The sequence below is a fragment of the Homarus americanus genome, unplaced genomic scaffold, assembly GCF_018991925.1.
Source record: "Homarus americanus isolate GMGI-L3 unplaced genomic scaffold, GMGI_Hamer_2.0 scaffold1024, whole genome shotgun sequence".
Lineage (NCBI taxonomy): Eukaryota > Metazoa > Arthropoda > Malacostraca > Decapoda > Nephropidae > Homarus > Homarus americanus.
In genome coordinates this window covers 9,807,831-9,826,098 of record NW_024715228.1, presented here as the reverse complement: position 1 = coordinate 9,826,098, position 18,268 = coordinate 9,807,831, and the positions used below count along the sequence as shown (strand labels likewise).

Here is an 18,268-nt window from a genome sequence, read left to right as displayed (position 1 = left end):
TTACTTAAAATGGATTTGATTTATTTGTTTATTTATATCATACTGTAATATATTAAACACACTGGAAGTATTTTCTTTAATTTATAAGCTTGCTTCAGTGAGCTACAGTATTCTAATTCAATAGTGTTTCATTAGGTTGGTGAAAAAGATTACTGTATGTACTTACTACATACATTTATTACACAAATATATATATATATATATATATATATATATATATATATATATATATATATATATATATATATATATATATATATATATATATATATATATATACAATATTTTATAATTGCAGTCATGCTGAATATTCTATGTAAAAATATAAATTTTAAAATGAATTATTTCTAGTGTGTCGACTTCCTACAAGACGGGCTATAAATAGCAGTCTTATCTCCTGTTCTGAGAAGGTCTTGGTAAATAACTTTTGTTTGTTTATTTTCATTGTTTGTCAAATTTATCATGTTGTATCAAAGTAATATTACTAAAGTTTTGCAGCTACACAAACAGGAGATTCTACTGCCTGGGAAGATATTGGAAGCATTATGTACAGTATTGTCTAATGGTGAGCCTACTTCCATAGCATCGAAATTGTGACCAAGTCTTAGGTTGCTGTTTTATCTTTTCACCTCATTTACACACAATTGCAGGGTCTCAATTGTTTCTCTTACTATTGACAACACAACATACATATATTGTTTTTCATTCTTGATTTTTTTTCATTTGCTTTTATTTAAGGTTCTTTATTACTATTATTATCATTATCATTATTAATATTATTACATTATCTTCGTAAGGCCCCGGTGTCGGTCAGTGACTTGTGCCCGGTAGGCTAATCCCGTATTTTTTTTTTTTAGGAGTTCGGATTTGACGGTTAATCCAGTCGGTTAATCGAGGCTTTACTGTATATATATATATATATATGTATATATATATATATATATATATATATATATATATATATATATATATATATATATATATATATATATATATATATATATATATATATATATATATATATATATATATATATATATATACACACACAGTGATCCCTCGGTTAACGAGATTTCGGTTAACGATTTACCTTCCATAAGATTCTTAACTTCGGTTAACAAGCAATCAATTCAATTAACGAGTTTTTTACGAGCCGACTTCAACATGTTTTCACTTGCATTTGGCGGTCCACCAGCTGTAGTATTAGTCCGCCAATACAGTAATCGGTTTTAGGGCTTAAATTCCTTACTATTTTAGTAAATATCAAGAAGTTTATACTATTCAAAAATTTTAAAAGTTTAATATTAACTTTTTTAGTCATTTTAACAATTATTGAACATAATTGAAGGTAAAGAAACTAGTTTCTGGCGTGCCATCCAGCCTGTTAACACACCAGACAGGCGTTAGTCTCTCTCTGTTTTCAGTGGAGGTAACATCTTGCTTGAGACTCTCTTCAACTAAACGCTTTTTTCTGTTTCCAAGCAAATTATTGGTCATTTTGAAATTTATTTTACATATTGACAATATATAATGCAGTGCAGTGTTGATTTAAAGAAAATAATCTTGAATTACACCAAGAGAACTAAAATTTTATAGGTGAAATGGTGCCATGGGTGACTTCTCTTCCACCCCAATGCCTTCTCTTCTTCCTTCTCCTCCACCCCCATTCTAATTCTCATCATCATCATTATCCAGGAGCCTTCTACATACACACCTCATAGTAAGTGTACTTTTCTACCTTTTTTGTTGAATTTAGGCAATTTTCAGTGAGCTGGAACCAATTACCCAAAAACCCATTGAAACAATGGTTTCGGTTAACGAGTTTTTCGGTTAACGAGCAACCTGCTGGAACGAATTGTGCTCGTTAACCGAGGGACCACTGTATGTATATATGTGTGTATATATATATATACTATATATATATATATATATATATATATATATATATATATATATATATATATATATATATATATATATATATATATATATATATATATATATATATATATATATATATATATATATATGTACACCTAAACCCCGACTTACGACGGGGTTAGGGACCCAAATCCAGGTCGTAAGTCCGATATAGATAAAAAAAAAAAAATCTACAATGAAATACAGTACAGTAAAAGTAATGAATAATGATGAATGGATACAGTACAGTGAAAGTAATAAATAATAAGGAATGGATACAGTGTGACTGAGCACTTAACCTTTAATGTAGTCAGCTGAATGCACATGGGGCCCCCATAATTTTCTAATTATACATGGAGACTACATTAACTGGAAACTTTTTGGTATAGAAAATGCGTGTGTCATTTTGAAAGAAAAAAAAAATTCTGCGGCGGTCGTAAGTCCCGACGGTCGTAAGTCGGGGTCTAGGTGTGTGTGTGTATATATATATATATATATATATATATATATATATATATATATATATATATATATATATATATATATATATATATATATATATATATATATATATAATAATAATAATAATAATAATAATAATAATAATAATAATATCCACGTAAATAATTTTGAAAAAAATAATTCAGTTACAGCATCACAATATTTTTTAAATATCTTCTTGATTCACAAGCACCTGATAATGGATTTATCTTGTTCTCTTTAAAGGATAAAGAGGCTAATGATTATCCTAATCATATTTACATGAGAACATATTCTATTGAGCAATGAAAAGTACCAGGACATCGTACAACCAACAGCAGTCAAAATTCTTGGTATTACAACTTGGCCTTTGGTAGAAAGTCAGTCTTCATCTTTCTCTGGAGATTTGTACATCCAAGAATATGCAGGTAACTTATCGTGATCTGTCCAGAGAAGGGAAAAATTGAGTTTGAAAAACTTCACTACTTATGCAGGATTACTGTACAAGGCAAATTTCATATACAGCATTCAATGATTTACAGGTTTATAATGCTGCAAAATAATTAATGTGGTATGTACAGAAATTGGAAAGAGCATAGATATTATGTGAAACAATACTACATGCTGCTGGGCCAAGAATTCAGCCATTAATTACAGCATTTTACCATAATTAGGTCCTGCTTGAAACAAATTAACAAGAATTTCATTTATTAAAAAATAAGTTAAAATACTTCGATTCAATTTAAAGAGTGAAGAGATATTACAAATCCTGGTCATCAGATTACAGTAATGAGAATGTGAAACTACTATCGAATAATTATGTAGAGATAATGGTACAGATACTGGTAGGTAAGAGGCACAGGGGAAGAGACAGAATGAGATGAATGAATAGTATAAAAAGCTGAACGTCATATACAAAACCTGGGAGGATTAATGCACAGTCCAAACACATTTGGAGGGGAGGGCCATGACTGTCACCCTCAGACATAAGAATTAAACCTTGATTGATTAATGGTAAAACACTCTAAAGCACACCACACTGCCTTGCTAACTATGTATCTGTATCTATTTCCAATACTGTAAAAGAAAAAGACAATTTGGTAAAGATATCTGACATTGTTTCATGTATAAATACACTCACCTAAATTCAGTTAAATCAGTTCATAGTTGTCATCAGTGAATGCAGAAGAGACTATAATAACTTAAAGTGAATACATATTGGCAATCGAGCTGGTAAGGACAACTGCCAGCCTATTCGTGTCATAGGTGCCACAGAGACTTTAAATTTTATTTTGTTTGTGTGCTTTCTCAAGGACTGAATCTGTGTTTATAATACACCACCCACAGGGAGATACAGTGTACACAGTGATAGTTCATAGTGTCATCAGTGACCGCTGAAGTTGTAAATAACTTAAAGTGAGCGCTCACTAGCAAGCAAGCTGGAAAGGCACCGTGCCAGCTGAAACCAAGTCGTGTCATAGGTGCCACAGAGACTTTAAATTTTATTTTATGTTGATTGTGTGCTTGCTCAAGGACTGAAACTGTGCCTACAATACACCATTCACAGGGAGATACAGTGTACGCAGTCGCAGACGACAACTCCATAGGCAACAGAGAGTAGCTAAGTACTTTTTTCTCTCTTTATTTTCTTTGAAATAGGTGTAGATCTATACACAGTCTGCACCCCCCCCCCCCAACAACAACAACCATGAGTTTGGTATGTGATTACTGCAGGGAGACGTCGGATATGGAGGATGCAGGCCTAACTAATGCAACGTCTAGGAAGTTACTAACTGCCGTAAAGCTTGATGGCTGTTGCTGGTATTGCCCTGGCTGCATAGTCAAGGTGAATGAAGCGATTGCAATCCATAAGGGAACGAGTTCTCTAGGGACGAAAATAGATGAAGCAGGAGCCATGCTGGTTGACAAACTGGAGCAAGTTGAGAAAGAGATCCTTGCTAAGACTGAGGAAGTAGCTAATAGAATGGAGGTGGTTGCTAAGAGGAGCTATGCGGACGTATTAGGAGGGCCACGGGTGGGGGGGGCGGAGAGTAATGCAGAATCAGTACAGGTTCTACAGCAGATTGGGACTCTGAAAAAGTGTGTCGAAGAAATGAAAATTAACGGACCTACTGTTAGGGGAGAGGAGGAACACCAGGAACGGCTCCAGCGCAGGAACAATGTAATAGTTTTTGGAGTCACCGAGAGCCAGGCAGAGGGAACTGTGAGTAAGGAAACACACGACAAGGTGCTGTTTCAAAATATTTGCACAGAGGTTCTGAAGATTCCAGCAACCCCTCAGGATGTGAGGAGACTGGGACAAAAGCAGGGGGTTAAGCCTCGCCCCCTCAGGATCACACTAGGGAGTGAGGAGGAAAAATGGCAAGTTATCCGGCAGGCAAAAAACTTAGCAAGGAGCGAGGCATTTCGAGATGTATTTATTCACCCAGACCACACGGTAATGCAGAGGGAACAGCACAAGAAGCTCCTGCTGGACTTGAAGCAGAAGAGGGAGGAGTCGAGAAGGAACGGGGACAGGTGCACATGGGTTATACTCAGGGGGAGGGTAGTGGAAACAAGTGTGCCGACACAGGGCCAGGGGGCAGCAGTGCACCCTCCACCCACTCAACCCCCCACCCGGGAGGCGGCACCGGCTCAGCCTACCGGACAGGAGGGAACGAGCGCCGTGTAAACAATGAAATTTTTAACCACACCCTGCAAAATACAGTGTACTTAGCAAATGCTGCAGCTTCTGAGAATGTGGGTGGAGCGGGTTTATTACTAAGAGCAGAGACGTTACCGAGAACAAATTCTGACTTGAATGTCATGTACACTAATACCGACACGTTCCTTGATAAGAGGGAGGAGTTTGAAACACTACTAAGAGTACACCAACCAGATATTGTAGGAGTTGTAGAACTGTTGTACAAGAACAGGAGAATCGACCCAGGGGAATGTGAGTTCAGTATTGCTGGATATGACTCATTTACGAACCTAACTCAAGAATCCTGCAGGAGGGGTGTGGTTATCTACGCTAGGCAAGACCTTAGAGCCAGCCAGGCGAGGGTACAGGGAGAGGATGTCTTTGAAGAGTCCAAGTGGTGTAAAATTAAATTAAAGGGAGGGGACTTACTTATCGTCGGGTGTATCTACAGATCCCCGAACTGTGGCCCACTAAATCAAAGGAACTTAAGAACCTTAATAAACAATGCGGCGATGCTCAACCCCAGCCACCTCCTTATCATGGGGGACTTTAACTATGGCGACATCGACTGAAGAAACGAGTCAACCCCGAATGACTTGAATAATCCTGCTACTCTTTTTGTAGAAACTCTGAGAGATAATTTTCTGTTCCAACATGTGAGAGACCCGACACATTACAGAGGGGAGCAAACACCCAAGCCGCTTGACCTCATCATAACAAACGAGGAGGGTATGGTGGCCAAACTGGAACACCTTGCCCCAGTTGGCACCAGTCACCATACAGTGTTGTCATTCAGATTTAACTGTTACCTAGTTCAAGATAAGGCCAGGCCAAGGTGCAAATATTACAAGGAAAATTACAATGGGATGAGGGAAGAGATGAGGGGTATCAACTGGCCTGACTTATTAAGGTACAAGAACGCAGACACTACGCTGAATATCATAACTAGTAAAATGACCCATTTGATCGATAAATATATACCCAAGACCAAACCCAGTGCTTCTAAGAATACTAGGGGATCCCTACACATGAACCATGCGGCGGTCGACAAAATTAAGAAGAAAACCCAGAAATTCAAGACGTGGGTTGGGTCAAACGATGAGCAAGACAGGAGGATGTATACAAGAGCCAGAAACCAAGCAAAGGTAAAGTGTAGAAGGGCTGAAAAGGAGTTCCAGATGCTGGTTGCACGCGAGGTCAAGTCAAACCCAAAGGCGTTTTACCGCTATGCAAAGTCGAAATTGAAAACGCGAGTAGGAGTATCAGACCTGAGGCTTGAAGATGGTAGTTACACAGATTCTGACCAGGATAAAGCTGAGGCATTGAACAGCTTCTTTTCCTCAGTGTTCACAAGAGAGGATGCAACTAACCTTCCTGCGTTTGAGGACAGACGGTTCGACACAGCACTGACCCACATTGTGTTCACAGAAGAGGGTATTAGAAATAAACTGTCCAGGCTAAAGGTCCATAAGAGTCCTGGACCTGACATGGTGCATCCTAGAGTGCTAAGGGAGCTGTGCAACGAGCTTGCAGAGCCCCTGAAGATTCTGTTTTGTAAATGCCTGGATGAACAAATGGTCCCCAGTGAATGGAAAGTGGCTTATGTGAGTCCTATCTTCAAGAAGGGCGATAGGCACTCCACGAACAACTATAGACCGGTGAGCCTGACCAGCATAATATGTAAAGTACTTGAGAGTATTATCAGAGATGCAGCGATGGAACATCTACTACGAAACAACCTTGTAAAAGATTGCCAACACGGTTTTATGCCGGGGCGCTCTTGCTTAACACAATTGCTCAAGGTATTGGATATTTGGACCCATATTCTAGAACGGGGTGGTAATATCGACAATATTTACCTAGATTTTGCCAAGGCTTTCGACAGTGTACCCCACGAAAGGCTGAAAATCAAACTGGAAGGGTACGGAATTCGGGGAAATGTCCTAGCGTGGATAGAAGACTTTCTACATGACCGCAAGCAATGTGTGGTGATTAATGGCACGAAATCGTCATCTGTACCTGTAACAAGTGGGGTACCGCAGGGTAGTGTATTGGGCCCGCTGTTGTTTGTTTGTTTCATAAATGATATGCCTGACGTTGTACACTCCTCCATACAAATGTTTGCCGATGACGCCAAGTTATTTCGGGAAATTAAGAACCAAGCGGACTGTGAAGAGCTGCAGAAGGACCTCTGTGGGCTCCAGGAATGGTCGAAGGAATGGCTGCTGAGATTCAATGTCACGAAGTGTAAGAGGATGCACCTGGGGCGTACCAACGGTAAGGAGGCGTACCATATGTCCCAACGGGATGAAGAAAATGTACTAGTTGAGACTGTGTGTGAGAAGGACCTAGGTGTGTATGTTGACAATGAGCTGAAGTTCTCGGGCCATTGTGAGAAGAAGGTAAATCAGGCAAATAAATTATTGGGTCTTATAAGAAGGTCGTTCAGATATCTAGACGGTCCGTCCCTCGTGACGATCTTCAGGAGTGAAGTGCTTCCCCATCTGGAGTACTGTCACCCCATCTGGTCCCCGAGATATGCTAGGGACTGTCAGTTGGTTGAAAATGTTCAAAGGAGGGCCACCAAGCTGGTGCCTGCACTTCGGCATCTCAGCTACCCTGCGAGATTGGAGCGCCTGAACTTGCCTAGCTTATACTACAGACGGGCAAGGGGGGACCTAGTTGAGGTTTATAAGCATCTCAGGGGGCACTACTCAGTTGAGTGTCCTTACTTGGAGCTGGCGGACGCTCGCCCCACAAGGGGTCACAGCTCAAGATTGAAGAAGCCGCAAGTCCGGAAAACCGTGAGGGCAAACTTTTTCGGAGTGAGGGTTGTAAACTCTTGGAACAATCTACCAGAAAGTGTTGTGACGGCACCGAGTGTGAGCTCTTTCAAGAGAAGACTTGACCAACACTGGAGCGGGTTCAGGTACATTCAGGAGCCGGTGCATGCCCAGTATTTGCCAACAGTGCGTGACAGAGACGTGACCGATCGCCCGGGCAGCTAGCGAGCCGACCTTTTGGTGAAGAATATAAAGGAAAAGAGTCGTGACCGATCGCCCAAGCGGCTAACAAGCCGATCAGTGGCGAAGAGGATAAAAGTAAAAAGTAAAAATAAAGTTTGCACCTCCATCAACCTTCAAGGTTTCCCCCGAGATGAATGAGGCCCCAGGGGAGAGGAGGAAACATACTGCACTTGCCACCTAAATACAAAATGAGTGATTTAAAGTTTTAAGCCATATTACTGGCTTGTATCTGGTATGATTTCATTAAAAATTTACAAACACACTTGTTTCCTACTTAAACTGGAGAATAGTACAGTACAGTGCCTGTATAAATAGAATTTCTTCAAACATCAGGCACTGAATATAAATTATTTTACACAAAACGACATCAGTTTTGCAAACAAGTAGGTAGGTAGTAGGCAGCTATCAAACAGGGAGGTACTACTGCCTGGGATGATATTGGAAGCATAATGTGTTGTCTAATGGTAGACCCTGCTGCCATATGGCATCACGAATATTGTGACCAAGTCCCAGGTTGCTGATCTGTCTTTTTGCCTCATTTACACACAATTGCAGGGTCTCAATTGTTTCTCTTACTATTGACAAGACAACATACTGTATATAGTATAGCATTTCTAACTATTGATTATTATTAATTTTTCTTTATTATCATTATTACAGTGTTGTTATTGTTATTATTATTCTTATTATTATTTTATTTTACTTTTAATTATAAATTTTATTTACTATGAATTACTATTATTATTATTAAATTTTTGCCCCCCAGGCCCCGATCTGGGTCAGTGACCTGTGCCCAGGTGGGCTAATCCCCTTTAAAAAAAAAAAAAACCCCACTTACAATTGCTTTCATCTGAAGATACTGGTCTGAAAACAAACTACAAGCTAGATTAAATTATATGTATTGAATTCTACTGTGTATTCCAAGTGTCTCTCTTTAAAGATAGTAGGCAGCTATCACACAGGGAAGTACAGTACTACCATCTGGGAAGATATTGGCAGCATAATGTGTTGTCTAATGGTAGACCCTGTTGCCATATGGCATCACAAAAATTGTGACCAAGTCCCATGTTGCTGATCTGACTTTCTGCCTCATTTACACACAATTGCAGGGATTGAATTGTTTCTCTTACTTTGACAACACAACATAAATAAATCATTTCTCACTATTGATCTTTTTTCTATTTATGGTCCTTTAATATTATTAATATTAATATTATTATTAGTAGTACCTGTAGTATATTATTATTACTGTACATTAGGGGGCAGTGAAATTTTGCTCAAAGCTGCATTCTTCAGGCATTGTTCCTTATACATATCAAAGACTCCATGCCAAATTTGAAGCTGATATGTCGAGGTTTAGTCTGCCGCATTTTCTACTGAAATTTTAAGTTTACCTACAGTACTAGCCAAACAGCCGCTGTGGCGGTGCAATGTTCTGTTCAGTGTTTATCAACTTTTTTTTCATAATTTGACGTCACTCTATTTTGATGGTAAGAAGACCGCCACTCGTGTGATGATAAAGAATGAGAAGACCGAGAAATGGAGTTCGAGGATGATGGTGAAAGATCATTATGTCATCATGGTTGAGCCTGGCAATGAATATCTCACACATGTGACTCCCAAGACTGGACACGGAAAGCAGATTGCCAAAACTATTCACGAGTTTCTGGTGGAGAAAAATCTAACCCAGCAGCCCATTGTGTGTGTTGGTTGTGATGGAACCAATGTAAATGTAGGATCAGAAAATGGAGTCATTCATCATCTTGAAATGTTACTTGGTCACCCGCTCCATTATTTCATATGTCAGCTTCACGGAAATGAGCTGCCTTTCCGCGCAGTTTTTTATCACTATGATGGTAAACCAAGTGGTCCTGAGCATTGGCGTGGTCCCATTGGAAAGCAGATCAAGGAGTCTTTGTCTGAGCTTCCAGTTGTCGCCTTCCAGCCAGTCAGTTTCCCTGATTTCCCTGTGTTTAATGATGAAGTGGAGAAAGATCTGTCCTGGGATCAGAAATACCTGTATAGGATTTGTAAAGGAGTTATCACAGGTGTTGTTGAAGATGACTTGGCTGCTATTGAGCCAGGTCCTCCCTGTGTGTCAAGGTGGAACACCTTATGGAGTAGAATCCTCAGGCTGTATGTAGCAACATCAAGACCCAGCCATGAGTTGAAAAGAATTGTCATTACAATAATAAAGTTCAGTGCTCCAATGTGGTTTTACATCAAGATACACCCTTACGTAACACACGGCTCAAGGAACGTATTCCAGTCCCTGCTATATATGAAACACCTGAATAGTGAGGAGGAGACGAGAGTGAAGAAGGCTGTCCACAGAAATGCATACTTCGCCCACACAGATCAACTTCTTCTTGGTATGTGTGCAGATGACATGACTGTTAGAGAAAAAGCTGTCTCAATGATAAGAAAAATTAGAGAGGAGAATCAGCAAAAGGAAGAATGCACTGGCAGATCTGAAGAGGAGGAGGAAGATTCTGATGCTGCTGTTGACGAGAATTTGTTAAACTATACTGATGAGGAGGGTAAAGATGGAGATGGGAATGAGGATGTGCCTCCTGTAGTCAACATGAGAAAGGTGGTGACTCCGAAACTAAAGTGGCAAGCAAAAACTATCATTCCATGATTAACTGGAGGAATGAACTCAAGACTGAGCCTCCTTACATTGCTTCTCTGTCAAATCTACAGGTTAATGACATTCTTGAGACACCATTAGTGGTGCCCAAGTGGCCAAACAGCACTCAGGCGGTCGAGAGAGGCATAAAATTGATGACTGAAGCTTGCACTGAAGTGACGGGATACGAATCGAGAGATGGATATATTAGGCAAAGATTATTGTCTAGGAAAATGATGCCAAGGTTCCGCACAAAAAAGAATTTCAATATGAACTTGTAATGATTTTCTATACGGTGTACCTGTAAAATAACATGTGAATTAAATCGATGTCACCCATGTAAAATTTATCATTATCCTGGAAAACATTAAATGACACCTAATTTTTGGTATACAGTGAGTTCTGCTATAACGCGTGTTTTGATAACGCGAATTTGCTCTAACGCGATTTATGAATTCGGAACAATATTTGTATAACGCGAACGCTTGTTTGCTATAACGCGATTTTTGCTTACTATTTCTCCAATTTTGTGGTATTAACTGTGAATATGGTAAAGAAGAATATCTCCAAAAGGCGTTCTGATGATAGAATTCCCGGTGATTATCGTAAAAGAAAGGATATAACACTTGAAGAGAAGCTCGATGTTATCAACCTCAAAATCACCCTTCTCCCCCATCAAGTTACATTCATATTTTTTCAAGGTAAAGTGTTAAATTTACTGTATGATTTCATTATTAGATATGAATATAACATTTATTTAGACTGTGCTATCCTTTGTGTTAGGCTAACTACTAAATTTTTTCGATTTCGAGTAATCTGCACCTAACCCTATTTTCTCCATAAGCCCTGTTATTTCTATTACGCGATTTTCTATAACACGATATTTTACAAGAACACAATTATCGCGTTATAGCAGAACTACCTGTACACTAAAAGTTGACAAAAAGTCGTTCGCGATGCGGCAGGGTAAGTATGCATGAAATGGCATGAAATTTTGCACAGGTGTTTGTTACAGCCATACAAACGATGCCTGAAAAGTGCAGCCTGCAACTCAAATAAAAGTGTTTTTTCCCTGCCCCCTACTGTACATTATATTTTTTATTTAATATTTATTTATCTATTTATATTTATTAATTATTATTATTATTATTATTATTATTATTATTATTATTATTATATTTTTGCCCCCAGGCCCTGATGTGGGTCATTGACCTGTGCCCTGGCGGGATAATCCTATAAAAAAACAATGCAATTAAGATGAATTCCCATGTCATCAATACAGCCTTTACTCATTCTATGGTGACCCGTAGGCCACCATCATTGCAGTGATGATGTCACCACTCGTCAAGAGCTTATACCTGTATACCACCCACATTGGCTCAAGGCAAGTGTGCCTGCAGCTGAACTCATAGCATGAGTTGGTTCAAACTCCATACACTGTGATCCACTCCACCAGGTATTTAAAGGGTGTCTACCTTTCTTGCAAGAAACTCATATTACAGAAGCAGCAACTTTCACAACAAGCTCTCCTGTAACAGCTACAACCACTCGCTGCAAAGTTATGCCAACAACTTCACTGAGTATCTTCGGTTACCTTGCGCACTGCCAATTATTCAATTTCAGTTAATTGTTAAACTCACCTATATAATGAGAGATTTTGTAAGTAAAGAAATTTTTATTTATGTTGAGACTCAGAAATAGAGTTGTAATTTTGTAGCATGAGTTTCTTTGTCCAATTTATTGTTGATAACTTCACAACCACAAAAGAACACCACAATACTTAAATATATACTTCACTCAAACTCTACTTTACTTTATCTCCTTCACAACTGACCGGCCTGCTAGCTGCTTGAGCAGTCGTTCACGTTTCTTATGCACTGTAGGCAAGCACTACTGGCTCTAGAATGTATTTGAACTTGCTCCAGTGTTGATCAAGTCTGGTCTTGAATGATCCCACACTTGTTGCCATCACAACACATCCTTGACCACCGAAGGGTCAAGACGTACCTGGTGCTCCTCTCGGAGCAGCCAGGTCAACTGTTAAGTTGGCCCATACCAACTCCCTCCCCTGAACCCTCCTCCCCACCGGAATATCAACAAGTTCTCGCCAGAAGTTACAATTTCATTTAGGAAAGGAACGGAACCAGTGTTAAACAGAGGTGAACAGTGGTGAACAGTGTTTAAGTCAGTGAGAACAACTCAACAGTAACAGTCGTACCCAAGTTAACCTTCACACAGTGAGGTCCCAGGTACCCAGTGATAAAGGACCGTGAGACCAGCGATGTGTTAATCCGTCTACGATAGGAAGGCCTAAGACCAAACCTCACTCATATAACACCATCTGTGAGGGAATTACTACACCACATGTCCCTCATAACACCATATGTGAGGGAATTACTACACCACGTCAAGTCCCTCATCACACCATCTGTGAGGGAATTACTACACCACGTGAGGTCCCTCATAACACCATCTGTGAGGGAATTACTACACCACGTCAGGCCCCTCATAACACCATCTGTGAGGGAATTACTACACCACGTGATGCCCCTCATAACACCATCTGTGAGGGAGTTACTACACCATGTGAGGCCCCTCATAACACCATCTGTGAGGTAATTACTACACCACGTGAGGACCCTCATAACACCATCTGTGAGGTAATTACTACACCACGTGAGGTCCCTCATAACACCATCTGTGAGGGAATTACTACACCACGTGAGGCCCCTCATAACACCATCTGCGAGGGAATTACTACACCACGCCAGGTCCCTCATAACACCATCTGAGGGAACTATTACACCACGTGAGTTCCTCCTAACACCATCTGGGAGGGAGTTACTACACTACGTGTTTGCTGTTCAACACCTACATTAATCTGAATGTTCACTGTATGTTCCTTTACCTTTCTCTAATGAAGGCTTTTGTTAAACCACCAATGTATGTAATAAGTCATTTATGTCCAATGTATATTTTCAGTCTTCGGGCTGCAGAATTTTTTCAATAAACAGTTAATTATTATTATTATTATTTATTATTACAACACACACTGGCAGATTATTCCAAGAATTCACACCTCTCAACCTGATGTGGTAACCTCTAATGGGGTGGGCATCCACTAGTTTCTGGTATGAACTTCCAATCGAGTAATGTCCTCCGAAGTACCTAAAGATTTCTGTTATGTCAACCCCTTATCTGTCTATTGCATAAAATAGGCAACTGCAGGCATTCTTATCTCTCTGATTACCTGAGTGTAGGCACCTGTCTGGTGGTCCTCTTTCTTAAATCTTCAATCAACTGGCAGTCTCTAGCATATCTACCAGATGGGGTGACAGTACTCCAAACAGGGGAGCACCAATAGGGACAGGCCATGTAGGCATGTGAACACCCTTATAATAACTTACTAGCTTATTCACTTGATTTACTTTCTTCTCACAATGGTCTGAGAACATCAGTTTGTTGTAAACGGTCCCAGTACACTGCCCTGTGATATCCCACTTGTCACAGATACACACGATGATTTTGTGCCATTAATCACTACACACTGCTTACGGTCACAAAGAAATCTCTGATCCATGCTAGGACGCTCCCCTGTATTCCATACCCTACCAGTTCAATTTTCAGCCTGTCATGAGGTATGCTATTGAAAGCCTTGGCAAAGTTTAGATATATACTGTATATACACAATAATATCAATATTGCCACCACTCCAGGATCTATGTCCACACATACAACACCTGTAGTAATTGCATCAAGCAGGAGCATCCATGCATTAAACCATGTTGGCATTCCCATACAGTACAAGGTGTACCATCACTACATCTCGTATAATGCTCTCTAGTAATTTATACGCAATGCTGGTCACACTCACTGGCCTACAATTGTTTTTGCAGTGGCAATGGTCACCCTGTTTGAATATAAAACATACATATGTCTTTATAGAGTCACTGGGACCTTTTGCTTATCCGTGCATCTACAGAACAAGAGTTTAAGGGGCTCTACAAGCTCGATGCACAACTCTCATAACACTTTGGGATGCAAACTATCAGGGCCAAGACTCTAAAGAACCTTTAGCCTTGACTAATTGTTCCCAATACACTTTTCTGAAAACTTAATATTATGTTGGTGCTGTGTAAAACTGTTTTTCCTCAAACACAAAGAGGTTGTTCACATCCTTTCCTGTGAACACTGAGGAAAAGAATTTATTCAACACCTACACCTTGTACAGTACTGTACTGATCTGATTCTGCATTAGTGCCACCTTCAAATCTCTGATCTGATATGTTCACATGTGTCTTTAATTTAGATTTTGCATAACAGCAGAAAGTCTTAGGGTTTGACTTGTCCTTGTTTGCCATCCACCTTCTATCCTGCTCATCATTAAAATACCCTAAAATCCATCTACGTACTGTTAAAACTAGGATGTAAAATGGCATTTGAAAGAGACAGTATAAAAAACTTTGCAAGCAGTTAAAAGAGCAGCTCAACACAAGCAAAACAGTTGCCTAGGACTATATCATCCTCAATAACTAACCTCCTGTGTTGTTCCAAGTCTTTTTGCTGGAATGCCTACACGTGCCTTTTCAAAGACATCTCTCCCACCATAGTTTGCAGCTGCTGTTGGAGAGTAAATGAAGCCTCCTGGGGCCACTGTATTTAAACGCACTCCATTTGCAGCCCACTCCACTGCAAGAGACTGATGTGAATTTATTAGCAGAATCTATTAACATAGTAACAGGTATTTCTCGGTTTTCACGTTAGATATGGTCCTAAAACGTAATAAGGTAAGCAATAACATGTATAATGTACAGTAAAGTGAAATTAATAATCTCACAAGAAAACATGTGAAAGTTTAGTGATGCACGTTACACTTTAAATATTACAGTGGTGCCTCGATTAACGAACGGTTCAATTAACAAAATTTCGGTTAACGAATTAGCTCCCACAAGGATTTTCAATTACATTAACGAACAAAACTTCGATTAACGAAAGCCTTACGAGAAATACGCTTTGTTGTGTGCATCAGCTGATCGGCTAGTCCGCCAATACAGTAATTGGTTCTATGTTTACATTCATTTCCAGTGGAGTAAATATCAAGAAAGTTGTGCTCTTAAATATTTTTTCATTTTTTATATTAAAATTACTGGTCATTCTAATTTAGTTAACATATTGATAAAACTATATATACAGTGGTGTGAACATCCACTTTGTTGGTCTCTTGAATATTTCTGCATTTTTACATTAAAATTATTGGTCATTCTGAAATTTAGTTCACATATTGATAATATGCAGTGCAAAAATTATTATGAAACATGAGGAAGGTATTAGAACCAATGCACTCTGTAAAGAATATGGCATGTCATCATCGACTGCCTCTACAATCAGCTGTTTGATATTGTAGCGTACTGTATGTGGACAGTTGTCAATTTTCTTAGTATGGGCACACAAACGTACGTACATGTAGATATCTCACACTCAGGAATGAGGTAGAATAGAAACTCACAATGCGCTTTCTGTATATATGTTGTTGTACAGTGCAGTGCTTAGGAGTGACTAGGTGAGGAGTAGCTTGCTCAGAGGTCCTGTAGGGCGAGGAGGTTTCTGAGGAAGCTGGGTGGTGAGGAGCTGTTGAGAGATGTTGCTGGTCCGGTAGCCGAGTGTAGAATGGTCTCCCTGGCCAGGCATGGCCGTATTTATACAATTTACGAGGATCAGGATTTGGGGTGAGCGTAGCGAGAGGGCCAATCACAGCGGCTTAAGCGTAAGGTGTGAAACGCTCTGATCCTGAGCTGGAGGTTGAAGGTCGAGACTAGGTCGGCGATCGTACCCCTACGTCCACTGCATAGACCTAGTCTCTCGGCGTAGCTGGCTGTACGCTGATTGGCTGGTAGGCGCTCGGCCGGAGCTCAGTTGGGAGTTGTAGGGGAGAGGATCCACTACAATATATAAACAAAGCTGCCAGGAATACGACAAACACACACCTCAAAGAAAGTTAAAATACAGTACAGTATTCTATTGTTTTTTATTCATTATTATACAGTATACTGCACAGTACAGTACTGCATTTAGTTTATATTTAATGTTTTGTTAATTCTATTACCGGTATACAGTACTTTGTATGTATTTTTTCTGTGAGTTGGAACCAATTACCCAATATCCCATTGAAATAATAGATTCAGTTCACGAAATTTTTGGTTAACGAACGATTCTGTGGAACCAATTGTGTTCGTTAATCGAGGGACCACTGTACATTTCTTTGTGCCCTGTTAAACTCACTTTTTCACTTTTCTGCTTGTTAGTGCTCTCATTTATAAATGTTGAAAGAGATGATGATAAAAATGAGATTATTGGTTTCATGTGGAAATACAACACAAAAGTACAACAAAATACCTTAGTTAAATTGTCAACACCTGCACGAGCTGCTGCTGAGTGAGCCATCATTGGAATACCCCGGGAAGTGTCAAGAATGATGTTGACAATCACACCACCATTTTCTCTCATCCACTGGCCATAAACTATCCAATGGGAAAAAAAAGAGTAAAATGCTATCTTACTGATACACAACTCATTTTCAAGTGAATCATGATAATGCGTGTTAGAGAAACTGAAGGTGCATACTGTACATAAAAACATGATACTGTACTGTAATGCAGCTGAAAATCAGTCAAATGTCTTTTATTCAAAAGTAATATTAACAAGAAAATTTTTGTTACAGTATTTTGCATTCAAACATAATAGTAATTAAAGAGAGGGGAACTGATCAGAAAACAAACCTTCTTTACACATCAAAAAAGTTCCTGTGAGGTTGGTTTCCACTACAGCATCCCAACCTTTGAGCCTTATGTCAGCCACAGGAGAAAGATATTGACCACCGCCATTGTTTACAAGATAGTCAATCTTACCAAGCTCACTCAGTGTTGAAGAGATCAGAGTGCTGTGGAATGGAAAACCTCAGCACATTACAACTAATAGCTATGTAGCCCAGTCTCTTCATCAAAATTAGGTGTTATGTCACTTAAATATCTACAACTACATCCAGGCATACTGATATTTCAGGTATAAAAAATTACCACTAGTGCATCATATAAATGCTTCATATAGTGCATCATATAGGACTTCATTATTGCGATTTTATTTTTTCAAACAGTACTTACTTAATTTGGTCTTCCTTTCTGATATTGCAAACTTTACCTCGAAGTCTATTGCTATTCGGACAGAGCTCTTGAACAGTTGCTTTTAACCTCTCTTCTTTCCTGGATGCAATTACTACTTTGCATCCTGAAATATTGAAAATACAATAAAATATGATATGATTTAAATTGCACATTTGTATGAAAACAGTATGGTAAGCCTATAACAGTACAGTACTGTTTGTTACTTTTATGTATGTGTGTCTGCTCCTTTTCCCAAGTGTGTACAGTATCTCGTTTATAAATAATTAAATAACACAATTTACATTGATTTTGGATGCCTTTACACATATTTTTTCAACTTATATCACCATCC

At 39.2% G+C, this 18,268-nt stretch overlaps 1 protein-coding gene across 1 annotated transcript in view; it reads right to left on the bottom strand.

Moving 5' to 3' along the window:
* Positions 1-2,567: 2,567 nt before the first annotated feature.
* LOC121856674 (peroxisomal trans-2-enoyl-CoA reductase-like) overlaps positions 2,568-18,268 on the bottom strand; it is a 31,409-nt gene continuing 15,708 nt past the window's right edge. Inside the window, exons 3-7 of the mRNA XM_042352366.1 lie at positions 17,917-18,040; positions 17,536-17,696; positions 17,153-17,277; positions 15,297-15,458; positions 2,568-2,843 (exon numbers count right to left, since the gene is read on the bottom strand). Coding sequence (XP_042208300.1) covers positions 2,757-2,843; positions 15,297-15,458; positions 17,153-17,277; positions 17,536-17,696; positions 17,917-18,040 — 659 coding nt within the window. The 3' untranslated portion in view covers positions 2,568-2,756. The remainder of the gene's footprint in view (positions 2,844-15,296; positions 15,459-17,152; positions 17,278-17,535; positions 17,697-17,916; positions 18,041-18,268) is intronic.